The 19350-nt window shown below is 35.6% G+C and overlaps 1 protein-coding gene across 2 annotated transcripts in view; it reads right to left on the bottom strand.

Moving 5' to 3' along the window:
• Positions 1–19350, bottom strand: part of LOC121374157 (receptor-type tyrosine-protein phosphatase epsilon-like) — a 45408-nt gene that overhangs the window by 17676 nt on the left and 8382 nt on the right. For both annotated transcript variants that reach the window (XM_041501125.1, XM_041501127.1), the window contains exons 3-10: positions 13146–13263; positions 9799–9878; positions 7764–7990; positions 6070–6157; positions 5269–5345; positions 4360–4396; positions 2684–2781; positions 64–198 (exon numbers count right to left, since the gene is read on the bottom strand). In XM_041501125.1, coding sequence (XP_041357059.1) covers positions 64–198; positions 2684–2781; positions 4360–4396; positions 5269–5345; positions 6070–6157; positions 7764–7990; positions 9799–9878; positions 13146–13263 — 860 coding nt within the window. The remainder of the gene's footprint in view (positions 1–63; positions 199–2683; positions 2782–4359; positions 4397–5268; positions 5346–6069; positions 6158–7763; positions 7991–9798; positions 9879–13145; positions 13264–19350) is intronic.

Raw genomic sequence — 19350 nt, forward strand, 5'->3', positions numbered from 1 at the left:
GTATTTTTTTATAATTAAACATTGAGAATTTGAAATATATAACATATACATATAAGTACATACCTCTGTGATGCAGTGAATCTTGAAGGTGCGAACAGTGAAGTGGGCAAGGACTTCTACCGAAGTACATTTGACTTCAATATTTCCATAATGGACAGTCTGGTCATTCAACTCGGGCCAGTATGTAATACATTTGATCTGTGAATAATAACATCAAACATACCTGTATAATTAAAAATAAATTTATGTGGAAAAAAACACCCTATTACAGCATAACGAACTACATGTGGAAAATAAAATAACAGTAATATTACATGTTTTCATTTCCAATAAAAGGTTTTTTAATTTTATAAAAATTATTAAAAATCCTGCATTAAAATTACTTTTTGGCAAAAAGGATAATAACCCTAGAATAGTGACAATTTGTGAGGATTTTTCCCGATAGCAGCTCTTTAATGAAATAGGGTAATTCCATCTCATATTACCCCCCAAAAAGACTGCCAACAATTAGTATACAAGGTTGTTGTTGCTGAAAATGATGACATTTAAAATTTTAGCTTGATCGGACTAATGGTTTCTAAGATATGGCCAATTCAATTGTGACTGAAATGGGCTTGACCACTATTTTCAAATGAGCATAGTTCGGCAACCGGTTGGTCAAGCTTGCTGAAATTTTGTATTTTTAGAAAGGCAATTCCATAGGGATTCCAAATCCCATTATTTTTAAGAGTGATGACCTTTTGAACTTTACTTTGACCATGTGGATCACTTAACTTTAAAAGTCTTGCATGAAAAATTCAACCCTACATGTTTTCTAAATAATAAAACAAAAAATTGGAGGTATAATGTTTTTATTAGCCTATGCATACCTGATGCTAAAATGCTGTGTCTATCCATTGTATGTAGCATATAGTACATGTATGTTCACGATAAACTATTTTAAGAGAATGTAGCAAGGCAAATTTTCAGAAAAATCAAAGGGTTTATTGTCATCCTTGTTTTTAAATAAAGTTAGGAACATTTAGCATTTAGGTATATTGTAAGATGCTTTGCAGTGCTTACATCAAAGTAAAAGTAGAAATAACACCTTTTTACTCCCTTTGGAAAATACAGTAAAATATATTAAACCATGCTGCTCATACTTAATAATTTTATTTAAAAATTAGGGCCTTATTTACGAAGCCCGTTTTGCTTAAACATAGGGGTTTAAGCATTGTAAATGTAAGTAGTTATATGCATGTAAGACATAAACAGGCTCTGTAAATCTGGTCCCTAATATTTTAACAAGAGTACTGGTGAGGTACATGGTACACCCGTCAGGAGTTTGATGTTGAAAATATAGACAAATTAATTAGTTGATTTATTTGTATCACAGAGACCTAGTAATTGTATGTGACACACCATCATCCCAAGTTGTTCCTACATGTAGGTTTGATGGTCCTGTATGCATCTGTATGCAAGATATGGTCTAGACAAGAATTTACTGTTATGTGCAGTAGACCATGAAAAGTAGGTCACAGTGATCTAGTAATAGTATGTGAAACACTGCCATCCCAAGTTGTTCCTACATGTGAGGTTTGATGGTCCTGTATGCAAGATATGGTTTAGACAAGGATTTACTGTTATGTGCAGTAGACCATGAAAAGTAGGTCACAGTGACCTAGCAATAGTACACGACACACCGCCATTCCAAGTTGTTCCTACATGTGAGGTTTGATTGTCCTGTATGCATCTGTATGCAAGATATGGCCCAGACAAAGATTTACTGTTATGTGCAGTAGACCGTGAAAAGTAGGTCACGGCATAATAGTATGCGACACACCGCCATCCCATGTTGTTCCTACATGTGAGGTTTGATGATCCTGTATGCATCTGTATGTAAGATATGGTCCGGACAAGTAAAGTTAACAGACGGACATACAGACAGACAGACAAAAGAAATGGACAATAAAAATCTAGCATTTAAAAGTTTCTGAGAAAATACGGATCTTTTTGCCAAGAAATAATAAATAAATTTCATAAAATTTTATATTATACCGGGTACAAGAATTACCAAAAGGCATCTGCATCTTTAAGACACCAGTATTGTTGTTTACCAATGACACCATCATTCATTCATTTGAACTTATTTTCGTGCTTATATCCAATTAAGGTTCAAGCATGCTGTCCCTGGGCACACACTTAAGCTATCAGGACAGTTGGTTAGTTGTTAGTTGGTTAGTGGTTAGTGAGAGAGAAGAGGGTGTAGTGGTCTTATACCTACCCACTGAGCTCTTAAGAACTCGTTCTGGGTGGGAGCCGGTACCGGGCTGCGAACCCTGTACCTACCAGCCTGTAGTGCGATGGTTTAACCACTGCGCCACCGAGGCCGGTAATGGCACCATCAGTCTGGTAGATAACCCACTGATTCTCATCTCAGTACCAGCTCCCAAACAGACGGAGTTTAATGACTCACTGGAGATATAGATGGCCATTACATATACTTCTCTAACTAACCACTAACCTCTGTCATGGACAGACAACCCAGACAACTAAGGTGTGTGTGTCCAGGACAGCATTCTTGAACATGAAATAAATTTTTAAAACTCACAGGAATATTACATAAAGTATAATGCCATAGCTCTGCATGAAACTGTTTAACAATTTACTTTGAACCGTATAAATAAATAAAATTATCTCATACTCGTCCTTCCTCCACAAGATTTGTCAACATGACAATTTTAGAGGTATTTTGCTGCCAAATCATTCTCCAGAAATCATTCAGGTTAACATCAACTGGGCCTGTACACAGATATAAAGCAAAACAAAACAGAGGAAAAATTCAACAAAAAAACAAAATAAAACAAAACAAAACAAAAAGATCATTAGTGATTAAAAATAAAAACAAAAAACAAAAACAAGGTTTTTGGACTTTTCATATTTTAAGAGACAAATCAAAACAAAAGGTAAAAGAACAAAAAAAACAAGTGTCTGGGAAATATTAGTAATAGCCAAGGTAAATCAGACTGAATCAAACTGAATCAATTTTGTCTTCATTTGTCTCAGGCGTTGAAATGAATTTTTGTTTTGTTCTTTGCCATTATCAAATTTTAGTAACTACACAGGGCTAGCTCTAGCACTCACCAAATTTGCCAACTGTGAATTTCAAAAATAATTAGTGAATTGTGTTTTAATTTGGCAAAATAATTTCATGCAATAATTGATACTTTGTTACAAAATAACTGGGTTTCTGCAATTTTTTAAGTTTAATAGATAATTTGGCAAACTATTCTGCTGACCCAGATCTAGCCCTGCTACATGTTGGTTTTATTTCATGTTTTAAATTGACTTTTAAAAAATATCTTAAATTATATATTTATCAATGACAAAAATTGTTAGACAAAGCTCACTAGACAAAATTCAGTATTCACCAAGGTTGTACAGGGTGTTAAAAAAATGTAAAACAATACAAGACAAATGAAATCAACAGACATTTGTAGTTAATATTAGGGAACTAGAAACAAACAAAAAACATGCAATCAACATTATTTAATTTTAGTCACAGGATAAATACATTAACTTGGTTTCACATCCAACTTATAATCATATTTTATGTTTATTTTAAAGGCATTTTTTTCCTCACTTGTAATTACACTGTAAAACCTATGAAATTTTAATAAACTTCAAATTTGATTCAATTTTAATAACCTCCACTTTTAAGATATAAATGAATATTTATTTTCAAGCCTTCGCTTGAACAAAGGAAGGAAGGATAGACTGGTTTTATTTAATGACACACTCAACACGTTTCAATTATGATTATATGGTGTCAGACATGATCAAGGACCACACTTATGAGGGTGGAAACCTGCTTCCGCAAAGCAATGGGCTACTCTTTCCGATTAGCAGTAAGGGATCATTTATACACAGCATCCCAGATAGGATAATACAAAACATGGCCTTTGTTACACCAGTTGTGGAGGACTAGCTGGAATGAGAAACAGCCCAATGGGCTCACTGTTGGTGTTCGATGCTAGACCTACCATGCATCAGACAAGCACTTTACACCTGGACTATGTCCCGTCCCTTGAACAAAGGAGAAAAAATGGACTTTCAATAATTAAATAGTTCACGAGATTGTTGAACAAACGAGGAATTGAAATATATACACTATGAAACTGTTGAAAGTGCATTTTTTGTAAAGATTACATTTATATAAGACCTGAATATTAATTTTTAGAAGTTATCACAAATTCTCTTCCAATAATACCTTCCATTCTCACTCCCTTCCATCTTATTCCTTCTCAAAATATGTTGACATAAAAGTGTGGAAGGGTCTAAAGTACTAATCACAATAAAAATAATACTCCGTGTACATACCTTGAGATGCAATGTATTGTTTTGGAGTGTTGAAACCCTGCAAACAATAAGTAAATATGAGTGATAATAAAAGATACATATTCAAGTTTACATATGATATTCATTAAGATTTGAGTTGCAAACAATCATATAGTCTTTAATTTGCCAACATTAGTTTGGTTAATATATTTGTGTAATAATCTTATTGTCCTCCAAAATGTTTCCATTGGTACAAAAAAAACATTTATCTTCTTGGCAACATATTTATCTAGTTTAGTCAGAATCAGTTTTAGAGGTTTTACCTTTTTGAGTTTCATTATAATATTAAAAAAGACCTATGATCCTGAGCAACAGATTAATTTACATAGCTTAAATAAATACAGTGAACCTCCACTATTACGACCATCTACTGGTCTTATTAAAACTTATCTTAATAGTGGGGTGGTCCTAAGTACCAAAATATCAATATTAATAATGATTACTGGCACATTTGTTTTGTATAAAGACACCACTAGAGCACACTGATTTATTAATCATCGGCTATTGGATGTCAAACATTTGGTAACAATGACCTATAGTCTTAGAGAGGAAACCTGCTACATTTTTTCATTAGTATCAAGGGATCTTTTATATACACCACCCCACAGACAGGATAGCACATACTACAGCCTTTGATATACCAATCATGGCGCACTGGCTGGAATGAGAAATAGCTTAAGGGCCCCACCAACATGGAATATGTTTTAAAATAATATACATCAACTATTTCTTTGTAATAAAACAATGTTTACTTCTAGGTGTTTACTTGTCTATCATGACACTTCTGAACACTGGATGTCAGACTAGAAGTTGTTTTATAACATAAAACACTGATGGTATAGGAATCCCTCTTGTCTATAAATTAAAGCAGTGTTTTCTTTTTATACGTACATCTATATAACATGCATTCATGTAATCAGAATTAGGGTCATCAGCTTCACAGGTGAGGATAACTCTGGAACAATCATCTGTAAAGAAACAAAAATGTAATACAATGACCTAACAATACGGAAAACACAACTAATGAAACATGCATTCTGATAGTACTGCTAAAGCAATACATGTCTGCTACATGGCTCACTAAATTTTTGTATCTCCTAAATTCAAGGGCCTTACCTCTGTGAAAAAATGAGTAAAATGTCATGCAAGTCAAACTTGATTTGTAACAGAACATGATAAAGCTATACACAAGATCTCAGCTCTCTTGAGGTATTGCAAAAAAAGTCAGGAAATTTAAGGGCCATAACTCTGTCAAAATGGATAAATCGTTATGAAAGTCAAACTTGATCTGAAATAGTACATGATAAAGTTATACAAAAAATTGCACCTGTATGTGGGACAGATGGACGGACGGATCGACGGATGGACGAACAGTCGGACCAGTAGGGGCTAAAAACTGAACTACATGTACTTTTTCAAATGCAGAATCATTTAGCACTGCCTATAATAAACCCATCATGAAGCACTTGCAATGCCTACAGCACTGAGTGTTTCTAAATAGTCACCTATGCAACAATTAACTGGGTCCAATATTGCTTAACTTAGGCACGAATAAAAATGGATTTGAAACATGTACATTTGACATATAAATAAAATAAAAAAGTTAAGACTGACATAGACACAAATATTAAAGGGCGAAATACAGTCAGACATACTAAGTACTATACGGTTACAAGTGAGTGATATACGTACAAGCACAAATATTTCTGTATCTGTTCTTCATTTTATTCTCTGGCTTCATAGCAATGTCACATGGCTTTACAAGACCAGAAGGCAATTTCTGAAATTAACCAATCTGTCCATAATACAAACAAACAGGAGTACATTAGAGACAGGATAGCACATTCTATGTCCTGGTTAAATGACCCTACAGGTCTCCTGAATGGGATAGATCCTGCAATCCATCACACCTCAGGTAAGCTACATTCTACTCTCATAAGATTTAGGGGATGCTACACGATAAGAAGGAAGGAAGGAAATGTTTTATTCAACAACGCATTCAACACATTTTATTTCCAGTTATATGGGGTTGGACATATGGTTAGGGACCACACACATATACTGAGAGGAAACCCGCTGTCGCCACTTCATGGGCTACTCTTTTCGATTTATATGCACCATCCCACAGACAGGATAGTACATACCACGGCCTTTATTACATAAGTTGTGGAGCACTGGCTGGAACGAGAAATAGCCCAATGGGCCCACCAAAGGGAATCGATCTTACATCAATTACGCATCAGGCGAGCGCTGTATCAATGAGCTACGTCCTGCCCCAACTATACGATAACAGTTCTCCATGGATACAAGAATAGCTGAATGCATAGCAACCAATAAAACTGTAATGTTTGTCTTATTACAGACAAAACAATGGGCTACTCTCATGGCTATTCTTGTATGAGGCACATGTATCGTTTTGGTGACACAATTACAGAACAAGAGCTTAAACAAAGAACAGTATAAATATAGTAGCTTAGATGGTATTGGCACATACTGGCCTCGGTGGTGTCATGGTTAAGCCATCGGACAAAAGGATTGCAACCCAGTGCCGACTCCCACCCAGAGCGAGTTTTAACAACTCAATGGGTAAAACCACTACACAGACTTCTCTCTCACTAACCACTAACCCACTGTCCTGGACAGACAGCCCAGATAGCCAAGGTATTAGCTCTTTGAACATGCCTTGGTAATGGTAAGTGTGTGGCAGGTGGGTGTACCAGCTCCAACATAGAATGAATGAACATTTTAGTGGTAGATGCAGGTCATGACATTAAGTGCGAAAACAGATTTAACAGGGTTTTTTTTTTTTCTTCATCTGCACTCGCTTCCGGAAATGTCCGTCAAATTTGATTGTATTGTAGAATGGTATAATTGTGCGAAAGTAGGGATGGATAGGACTTTATTACACACCTGGTGAACATCTGGATGTGTTATACAAATTTCGTACACGTGGTGGTGCGTATTAGTAGTAAAATGGCGTTATTTCGGTAAGTGACATCATCTTCATTGGTCTTAGCAGTGTGCATGTCTCAATGGGTGATGTTGTAAGTAATTGTCAAATTTGACATCATTTGATGGTGGGTAATAAATAAAATACCACAATCATTTTTACTAGATAACATAACTATAATGTAGTATTCTAAGTGTGTGCAGTTACTGATACAATCAAATTTGACAGACAACACATGTAGAAGATGGGTGCGGATGCAAAAAAAAAAACCCCGATAAATCTGATCATGGCCTAACTTCACTCATTAACCCCTGTCCCGGACAGACAGCTCAGACATGAACCCTGGCCCTATGCATATAAAACGTTAACCACTCAATCATCTTTGGATCTTTATAGGATAAAGGCACTGAAATAAAGGTTACTTAATTAATGCTACCTCAAACTGCTTGTGGAACAAGTTTTCACTCTTCATGTGCTGAACATGGTTCCAAAGGTTGGCCAGTTTAATAACAGTTTCTTCTGTGCTTGGTATCAACGTCTGGTATTCAGTATCATCTGTAACCTTGCTGCCTGATTTTGTGTCTTCACCATTGGCTTTATTGTCATCTTTCGCTTTCCTCTTGATTGCTTTTTTCTTTCCTTTGTTTCTTACGGCTTTCATTTCTGATTAAAACAAAAATAAAACTCTGGTTTAGAATTATAATAATTGCTCACAAGTTTATAGCAGTTACTTTTTGGAATATAACAAAAATGTTAAAATATTTGAAAATACATGAATAATAAAAGGTAAAAATAATTATTACAAATTTCAGCAATCTTTTGAATATTAAATATTTTATAGACGAAAAGCTTCCACTACTTTATTGGAATAATTTTTACTCTATACAAAATGTACATCTGTTATTTTGGTACTATGGTAATATATAATAATAATATTATAATACTACCAAAGCACTGTTAGAAGATGAATCTTGTATTATTAAGAGACAAACTGCATGGACTTTTAGAAGACTGTTAGAAGATGAATCTTGAAGTATGATGACCTAATTAATTAAGAGACAAACTGCATGGACTTACCAAAACCATTGTCACAAGATGAATCTAGTAGTATGATGATACATGTATATATTTAATTTAGAGAGAAACTGCAATAATTAAATTTCTGTTACATTCATTACAATTTAATGTCATCCCATTAGTCCAGTCATAGTAATGTGAGTTTTCAATTAACGTAAAAATAACTTTGTCAGGAAATGTCATATCTGATGACATCACTTTATATTGGTACTTTGTCTTAATGAGCACATTATTGTTTAAGAACCAAAAATAATTCAAAATAAAATATGAATGTTTAGTGTTTATTAATAAATGTGTTTTAAATTTAATTAAAAGTATTGTCTGTTATTTCTTTTACGTAAAAAAAATTTTTTTTTCGCAAACTTATGTGCAAACAGTTTTGCCGTTTCAGATGATTTTTGTTTTGTTCATACCCTGACGAAAGTAAAAGAAACAAGCATTCTGAGGGTACTGCTAAAGCAATACATGTCACCTGCCAGACCCAACACATTTTTGTATCTCCTAAATTCAAGGGCCATAACTCTGATAAAAATGGGTAAATCACCATGAAAGTCAAACTTGATCTGAAACAGTACACGATAAAACTATACACCAAATTTTAGCTCAATATATCAAGGCATTATGAAAAAACAACCATCCAGAAAGCTATATGTAGTACAGACGGACAGACAGACAGAAAGGCTGATACACCTATAGTCCCCTGCCGATGGTCCAGTAGGTGGTACGTAAAGGACTTACCAAAACCAGTTAAAAGATGAATGTGGTATTATGATGATCTTAATAATTAAGAGACAAACTGCTTGACTTACCAAAACCACTGTTAGAAGATGAATCTGGTATTATTAAGAGACAAACTGCATGAACTTACCAAAACCACTGTTAGAAGATGAATCTGGTATTATTTAAAAACAAACTGCATGGACTTACCAAAACCACTGTTAGAAGATGAATCTGGTATTATTTTAAAAAAACTGCATGGACTTACCAAAACCACTGTTAGAAGATGAATCTGGTATTATTAAGAGACAAACTGCTTGACTTACCAAAATCACTGTTAGAAGATGAATCTGGTATTATTAAGAGACAAACTGCATGGACTTACTAAAACCACTGTTAGAAGATGAATCTGGTATTATTAAGAGACAAACTGCTTGACTTACCAAAACCACTGTTAGAAGATGAATCTGGTATTATTAAGGGACAAACTGCTTGACTTACTAAAACCACTGTTAGAAGATGAATCTGGTATTATTAAGAGACAAACTGCATGGACTTACCAAAACCACTGTTAGAAGATGAATCTGGTATTATTAAGAGACAAACTGTATGGACTTACCAAAACCACTGTTAGAAGATGAATCTGGTATTATTAAGAGACAAATTGCTTGACTTACCAAAGCCATTGTTAGAAGATGAATCTGATACCATGTGGTAGTCACCTTTCTGTTTTGGATGGCGTGTATTTGTTCTGCGCCTGCAATTTGTTAAAAGGGTAAATAAGACCATTAAATGGATATTATTATAATTATTGTGAGACACAAAATAAAGGGTGTTGTCAGTACAGTGAAACTCCACCTAACGACCATCCCGGTTGTAAGACCACCCTGCTATAAATGTTGATCAATGTAAGTGATTGTCTGCTAAGTCGATGAAGCTTATGCACAGGATTTTAGTGATTTGTCTTTGTCGCATTGCCCATGCGGTGTACAGACAAGACACTACTTAGCCAATGGCTGCTGGCTGTGTTGGGTTAGGGTATACATGTGGAGTGTGTTTTCTGTCTTTGTCGCATTGCCCATGCGGTGTACAGACAAGACACTACTTAGCCAATGGCTGCTGGCTATGTGTTGGGTTAGGGTATACATGTGGAGTGTGTTTTCTGTCTTTGTCGCATTGCCCATGCGGTGTACAGACAAGACACTACTTAGCCAATGGCTGCTGGCTATGTGTTGGGTTAGGGTATACATGTGGAGTATGTTTTCTGTCTTTGTCGCATTGCCCATGCGGTGTACAGACAAGACACTACTTAGCCAATGGCTGCTGGCTATGTGTTGGGTTAGGGTATACATGTGGAGTGTGTTTTCTGTCTTTGTCGCATTGCCCATGCGGTGTACAGACAAGACACTACTTAGCCAATGGCTGCTGGCTATGTGTTGGGTTAGGGTATACATGTGGAGTGTGTTTTCTGTCTTTGTCGCATTGCCCATGTGGTGTACAGACAAGACACTACTTAGCCAATGGCTGCTGGCTATGTGTTGGGTTAGGGTATACATGTGGAGTGTGTTTTCTGTCTTTGTCGCATTGCCCATGTGGTGTACAGACAAGACACTACTTAGCCAATGGCTGCTGGCTATGTGTTGGGTTAGGGTATACATGTGGAGTGTGTTTTCTGTCTTTGTCGCATTGCCCATGCGGTGTACAGACAAGACACTACTTAGCCAATGGCTGCTGGCTATGTGTTGGGTTAGGGTATACATGTGGAGTGTGTTTTCTGTCTTTGTCGCATTGCCCATGTGGTGTACAGACAAGACACTACTTAGCCAATGGCTGCTGGCTATGTGTTGGGTTAGGGTATACATGTGGAGTGTGTTTTCTGTCTTTGTCGCATTGCCCATGTGGTGTACAGACAAGACACTACTTAGCCAATGGCTGCTGGCTATGTGTTGGGTTAGGGTATACATGTGGAGTGTGTTTTCTGTCTTTGTCGCATTGCCCATGCGGTGTACAGACAAGACACTACTTAACGAATGGCTGCTGGCTATGTGTTGGGTTAGGGTATACATGTGGAGTGTGTTTTCTGTCTTTGTCGCATTGCCCATGCGGTGTACAGACAAGACACTACTTAGCCAATGGCTGCTGGCTATGTGTTGGGTTAGGGTATACATGTGGAGTGTGTTTTCTGTCTTTGTCGCATTGCCCATGCGGTGTACAGACAAGACACTACTTAGCCAATGGCTGCTGGCTATGTGTTGGGTTAGGGTATACATGTGGAGTGTGTTTTCTGTCTTTGTCGCATTGCCCATGTGGTGTACAGACAAGACACTACTTAGCCAATGGCTGCTGGCTATGTGTTGGGTTAGGGTATACATGTGGAGTGTGTTTTCTGTCTTTGTCGCATTGCCCATGTGGTGTACAGACAAGACACTACTTAGCCAATGGCTGCTGGCTATGTGTTGGGTTAGGGTATACATGTGGAGTGTGTTTTCTGTCTTTGTCGCATTGCCCATGCGGTGTACAGACAAGACACTACTTAGCCAATGGCTGCTGGCTATGTGTTGGGTTAGGGTATACATGTGGAGTGTGTTTTCTGTCTTTGTCGCATTGCCCATGTGGTGTACAGACAAGACACTACTTAGCCAATGGCTGCTGGCTATGTGTTGGGTTAGGGTATACATGTCGAGTGTGTTTTCTGTCTTTGTCGCATTGCCCATGTGGTGTACAGACAAGACACTACTTAGCCAATGGCTGCTGGCTATGTGTTGGGTTAGGGTATACATGTGGAGTGTGTTTTCTGTCTTTGTCGCATTGCCCATGCGGTGTACAGACAAGACACTACTTAACGAATGGCTGCTGGCTATGTGTTGGGTTAGGGTATACATGTGGAGTGTGTTTTCTGTCTTTGTCGCATTGCCCATGCGGTGTACAGACAAGACACTACTTAGCCAATGGCTGCTGGCTATGTGTTGGGTTAGGGTATACATGTGGAGTGTGTTTTCTGCTTAGGTATCTTTTCACTGGGACGGGTGGGACGTAGCTCAGTGGTAAAGCACCCACTTGATGCACAGTTGGTTTGGGATCAATCCCAGTCGGTGGGCCCACTGGGCTATTTCTCCTTTCAGCCAGTGCACCATGACAGGTATATCAAAGGCTGTGGTATGTGCTATCCTGGTATGGTGCATATAAAATATCCTTTGCTACTAATGGAAAAATGTAGCAGGTTTCCTCTTTAAGACTATTCGTTAAATTACAAAATGTCTGACATCCAATTGCGGATGATTAATAAATCAATGTGCTCTAGTGGTGTAGTTTTAGTTTCAAACATGTATATGATACTATGGGTTAGGGGTGGTTTTTATTTTAAATAAACAGCCTGGATTGCATTACACAACACGTAACTGTTGATGTACCATTTTATTACAACCATTCCATTTGTTCTTGTCAATAAAATTTAACTGGTGGTTGTTTTAAAATTGATTAACTTTTATGATGTCACATAAATAGAAGTACAATACATCTAACAAACATTGTACTTACTATAAATTACCAGGAATAAAATTCATTGTAGATGTTTATTTCGTACACTCAAAACTGCAATGTGTACATATTGACAATATTTCATATAAAACAGCCCGCAAACACACATGTAAGTAAGTACGATATCAACAAAGAGTTCAAACTTTTAGTTCAAATTTTTCAAAAATCTATCTTATTTGCACTGCATCTAATCACATTTAATTAATCAGACAAGGCGGTACATGTCTAGAATGCATTTATGCACAGGCAATAGTTAAGTTCAACTCAGCTTGGAACGAATGGCCCCAATCGAGCATGCTAGACACTTCATATAGTTTTGTATCAAGCTATTTCTACTGTTAATAACTAAAAAATCTGTTCATGCATGTGTGTACTCAAGATTCAATTGAAATTTCTTAAATCTGTCAAATGATATGAAAACACTTTAAGCAGGCAGAGAAGAACTGAAGAAATCAGATATGTTAGTAATAATAACAGTGACCCGTACCTTCTGTAAACAACAATAATAATGACAGCAACAAGCACGACTATTACAACAGCTAGTATTGCAGTCACAGAAATCACTGTTACCTCCCCTGTTGAGGGCGCAGGGTCAATAACTGCTTCTGGAAAAGAAAAAAAATCATAACCCAACTTGTTTTGTTTTGAAACATGTACAATTTGATATATGTTTGCAGAAAGCAATCAAAGAGAATGCTACATGTAAAACTGAAAACAAAATTGCAACAGGTAACAACCAAAATAGCATGCTCTAGATGCTTTTTCCAATTATAGATGAAAATTACTGCCAGTGCCAATAACAAATTTGAAAAATGTTGGCATAGTGAGCTTTTCATAAAAGGAAGGAAGGAAATGTTTTATTTAACGACGCACTCAACACATTTTATTTACGGTTATATGACGTCGGACATATGGTTAAGAACCACACAGATATTGAGAGAGAAAACCTGCTGTCGCCTCTTCATTCATTACTCTTTTCGATAAGCAGCAAGGGATCTTTTATATGTACCATCCCAGACAGGGTAGCACATACCCAGGGCTCGAACTTAATAATTTGTCTCCCACGGCAATTTTTTAAAGAATTGCAATGGGTGAAACAGCCCAACCGATGGCAATTTCGAGTAATTATTTTTTTAAAGTGACATTTGCAGAAAATACATATGACTGAAAGGTTATTTTGCTGTATTTAAACATATTTCAAATGTGAAAATGTTAAATACTGGCAGATTATGTACACCTGGTGTATATATTTTGCCATTGTTGATGTGTTTTAACCACGGCACAAAAGTGCCATCGGTAATGCTCTCTACCTACAGCAATTTATATCTCAACGACAGCAATTGCCATCGGTGCCGTCGTTAAGTTCAAGCCCTGCATGGCCTTTGATATACCAGTCGTGGTGCACTGGCTGAAACGAGAAATAGCCCAATGGGCCCACCGACGGGGATCGATCCCACACCGACCGTGCATAGAATGAGCGCTGTACCACTGGGCTACGTCTCGCCCTTTTCATAAAAGAACAATTTGTTCTTGACTATAAAAAAATTAAGCAAATATAATAACAACATTGTTTAAATTACATTTTGAAATACACCAACTTGTCTGATAACTCACCAATCAAATTTGTAGTTGTAAAAAGGATATGAGAAGAAAAGAGAATACATTTTACTTATTCTGTATAACTGATATATTCTGGTAGGCAATAAATAAATTGTATTCACGGGTTAGGTTATTATGTGCTTTATATATATCCTCTAACTTACCCATAATATTCATGTCATAAACCCATTTGATATTTACCATTATTAACTTATCTTTTATCCCAACAAGACTTGTATATACCTGAGTGTAATGTTTTTTGCTAATTAATCGCGATGACGTCACATTACCGGTGAGGCAACTTCAGAACTTTGATTTAGGCCCTACGAAATATTGAATTAAAATGTTATTTTAAGTGTTATAAGACTTGTAAATAGAAATCACTACTCATATTTTTTAATATGTAAAATATGAACCTCGTCTAGTTAATCTGTATTTGTCGAGGCTTGGTTGATATTTTTCATATTAAAATACATTCAATCAGGTCAACTGTTAATAATAATTACGTAATTCAATCAATCAACTGATTTAACGTGCTTACATATTACAATTATACTGCCTGAAAAATGTCATCTTAAACATGTTTAATTAAACAAATGTGCAAAATGTATGATACGTACGCATGCACAAACTTCCATGTCATGTCATGTCATAGGGTTTTACGTGCACATTCAGAACAAACTATTGTAGCGCACGCCTGTCGTGGGCACAAGAGCCGGCCTTGGCCGGCTCCTCCGTCCATGACAGGAAAGGTGAGGGGAGGGGAGAGGAGGGACCGCCTGCACTGGCAGGTGCAAGGGAGCACCAGCAGTCCGATCAAATCGGTAGCAGGCGGGAGACAAACTTCCAGTAAAACCAGTGGCACACATATTGCTAGGACATGCTCCAGTGAACCGATTACACTGGAAATCTTCAATACAATGCCCACAGGTCAGGTTGCAGTTGTTTCCATAGTAACCAGAAGAACATTCTGATTGAAGAAAAGAAAGAAATAATTAACAACACCCCCAGTACATTGTTCAATCAATGGCTATTATGTATATGCTGGTGTCTAACATACAGAAACTGGGACACTTGATTTACATAATGAAAGAATTAAATCTTGCTGTTGATGCTTTTGTCTGAATACATGAAATACATTGTCCATTTTCTAAAGATTTCAAGCCTATAACCACCTATTATGGGCACTAAGGATCTGTTTTATTTTTATTATATATCCTCAAATTATTTACTGGCAGAATATCTGTAGATACATATACTTTTCCGGACAGGATAGTAAATATACATTTATCACAGGATTTTATACATCAGTTGAGAAATATAAATGAAAGAAATAATTGTACAAGTACATGTATTTAACACCACCATGGCACTGTAAACAAAAACACTGTTCACATATTGGTTGCCAAAAATAGGTATTTTCATAAACTCCTGTATTTATAGAGGATGTGTTAAAAAACAATTGCAGTCTTGCCTCCCCACCCTGTGACACAATTTAATTTAAACATAAATATAAACACTGTTTAAAATAATGTTTCTGTAATTTTAGTACACTGTGTAACTACAGTGCAAACGTAGGATTATTCTGAGCATAAACTTTTTCATAATTTGGTGAACAATGTATTTTTATGTGATCTAGACTAAAGATACAAGTAGAAAAACGGGGCATCACAAAAGAAACATTTACTGAATTATAAATACTTATGGTTGTTAGCTTTAGGGGGATAAGGAAGTATTGTCTGGAAAGTTATAAATTAGGCAAATTTTATGTAGGGACCCTGAAATGTTTTGAAGCAAAAAAAAAAGAAGTGATTTTTTGCAATCGGAACAGATCTGCCGGTTACGGTTTCTCGGTTTCATTCTATTTAAGCCAGTGCATCACGACTAGTATATCAAAGGCTGTGGTATGTGCTATTCTGTTTGTTGGGTGGTGTATATATATAAAAGATACCTGGCTACTAATGTAGCAGGTTTGCACTCTAAACTATACATGTCAAAAGTACAAAATGTTTTACATCCATTAGCTGATGATTAATAATTCAATGTGCTATTGTGGTGTCTTTAAACAAAACAAACTTTAACTTATCCATTAGTCCCCCTCCACCCCACCTCTCAATTAAAACAACCCAATTTTACCATAATATATATTAAAACAATTCCTCACCTAACAGCAGATCAATTACCAATCTTGGGTAATTTATAATAAATACTGGTAAGACATTTTATTATTCCTTTATTGTTATTCTTAGGATTTTCAACTTATGGTTTCTGCCAGAGGCTACTGAGGTTAAACTTATGTACCCTAAAATCTTGGAAATTAATAGATATATTTTTTAATGTTCAGATAAATGATAGTAAAAGAACTGCTGTTTATAAATGGTCATGTGCTTGAAATGTAATGTCCTAACCCTAATTTCAAAACATTTCAAACCCATAACCACCTAGATGAGGCACTTACATCTGTTTTGTTTTTATTACCTACCCTAAATATGATTTTCTTTTGGACACAGTAGTTTTGTTTTTCATCATTATTTTATACCCCAAATTTTAGCAAAGCATAGGCATTTTTCTTCTTCCACATGTCATCTTATATGTAGCTTTGTGCAACTTTCTAATAGAAATCAAATAACATCATCAAAGTTAAATACATTGTTCACTACTTTTCTTAATTTACTGCTATACTTTTTAATTTTATACTTTGTTTAGTCACACTGATTTTGTTTCCTGTTTAAAAAATGTTTTCCTAAAATTAAATTAAACTTTAAATTAATACAACGATATGTAATTAAGTTACAGACTAATGTACTTCTTCAAATGGATGTGAAATACTTAACATGTTTGTTTTTATATATTTCAGCAACTGGACCAATGGATGTGGAGTCATTGATTAGATATCGAAAATGAGATTCTGAAGACAAACTATTAAACAAATTACATTGCATCTTGATATTAAGAACAGAATGATAGAAATAACAGAACAGTTTCAACTGATATGTATGTGAAAGAAAAACTGGGGCAGGGGGTGAAATTGCTGCTGAAAATGAAACACTTTCAACAATTTCATTTAATACTATATTTGTTGTTTTTTTTGTTTTTTTTGTGTTTGACATATTGCTACTAAGGAGTAATTCAGATTTCCAAGACTTGGGATTCAATTTGACACCACCCATCAAATGGTAATCCTTAATTGCTCAGTTGACTACAAGTTTCGAGTATAATGATTTGGAGATGGATGCCACAGAAAGATACATTTTTGAACAAATATATTTACCTGTACCAGATTGCATGGGGATTAATATGTAAAGACCCTCTCTTTGAGAAAAAATAAAATGTTAGGAAGTATTCTCATAATAAATATTAAACAAATTGTGCGAACTGCAATCTGTGGTTTAGTTTGATGTTATATATATATATATATATATATATATATATATATATATATATATAATTTTGCCTCTCTTTTTTTATATATATATATACATTTGTTTCATTAAATTTTTATTTTGTATTATTATTATTGTTCTGTAGGCATGGGTTGTCTTATAATATTTATTACTATTTTTTATCTGCCTATTCCTCTAGAACAGATAAAGCTTTGTGAGTACATTTTGTGTGACAGTAGGATAACTAATGGGTGGATTGTGCGAGATTTGGGGGGGGGGGGGGGGGGGGGCAGAAGTTTCAACTTTGATTCAGTTGACACAACACATGAGTTTATAATTTACTTAAACACTGTTGTACTGGCTTAATTGGCAAATATTTTACAGACTGTCCGGCTATCCTACTTTTTCGTACTTTTTGGTCTTTGTCCTATTTTTCCTACTTTTTCTTCAGAATACTTAGTTTTTCGTACTTTTTTGTTTGAAAATGCCACGAATTGCTTTTAAAATGTGCATATTCCTTGTGTTATTATAAAAGTCATCAGTTACGGGAATTATTTTAATTTTTTTGACAGGAAGATGTATCTCCCAATTTGTGGCACCATATAATCTCAACATATTAAAATTACACCCTCAAAGCCAACATATTTTCCAATGATTAATATGATTATAATGTACAATGTGTACGTATGACTTCAGAATCTATAATACATCATGGAAAACTTAAATTAATCATGTTAACTCTGTTTTACTGTGCATCAGCATTCCTATGCATGTAAATATGTATATTGATTACTATAGTGTACAGTAATTTGAAATAACTGTATAACGTGACTGTTACATAAGATTCACATTATTTTTGATAGAACACAAAATACATGTACAAACTAAGCACCACATAAAAAGGTGTTTTGAGCATGAATAATGTCGCTACGTACTGTTTCAGTCCTACTTTTGTTCTACGTTTTCCTACTTTTGTCCTGCATTTTCTATATTTTCATTCCTAATTGTACCAAACTTTTTCAAAAGGGTGTGCTGGACAACCTGATTTTATAAAGAGGGGATGGGGCACCCAAACGTAAACAGCCCTAATATGTCTTGTCAGAACGGAGACGGGCCTAACTGGAGGGCCAAAGATGTGGTCCCCACCAACCCACCCTCTGGCTACGCCAGTTGTGATTTTTTTTTTTCTTCTTAATTTCGTGTATGGCATTGGTTTCATAAATAGGGCAAGTGCCGTATATCGGTTGATTCAAGCAGTGCAGCTATGTAAGAATACACCCCCATAAACATCGCAATCCCACAATCTAAACCACTGCCTGCATAATTTTGGCACAGGCGACTATATCCTGCTATAGTTTTGTAACCTTTCGTGCATAAAATTATGGTACACTGATAGCATTCCCACACACCTTGTATTTTAATGTTACTGCTCACGTCCCTCTCTTTTGTTTTTTTTAAACAAAACATTTAACGCAACCCGACCAAAAATAAAGACGCCACGGTTTTAAACGGGTTGAGGCCGGGTCGTCGCCGCGCATTCTATTCTCTTGTTCCTCAGCATATCAGGATTCCATTAATATAAAAATCGAACAACAACAAAAATTAAGATGAAAAAGAAGAAGAAAAAAGAAACAAACAAGACACTTTAATTTATCAGTTCTTTTGGTTGCATTCACTGTTCACTTCCGGGTTCTTGTGCATCAATAAAAT

The sequence above is a fragment of the Gigantopelta aegis genome, chromosome 6 (genome assembly GCF_016097555.1).
Source record: "Gigantopelta aegis isolate Gae_Host chromosome 6, Gae_host_genome, whole genome shotgun sequence".
Taxonomy (NCBI): domain Eukaryota; kingdom Metazoa; phylum Mollusca; class Gastropoda; order Neomphalida; family Peltospiridae; genus Gigantopelta; species Gigantopelta aegis.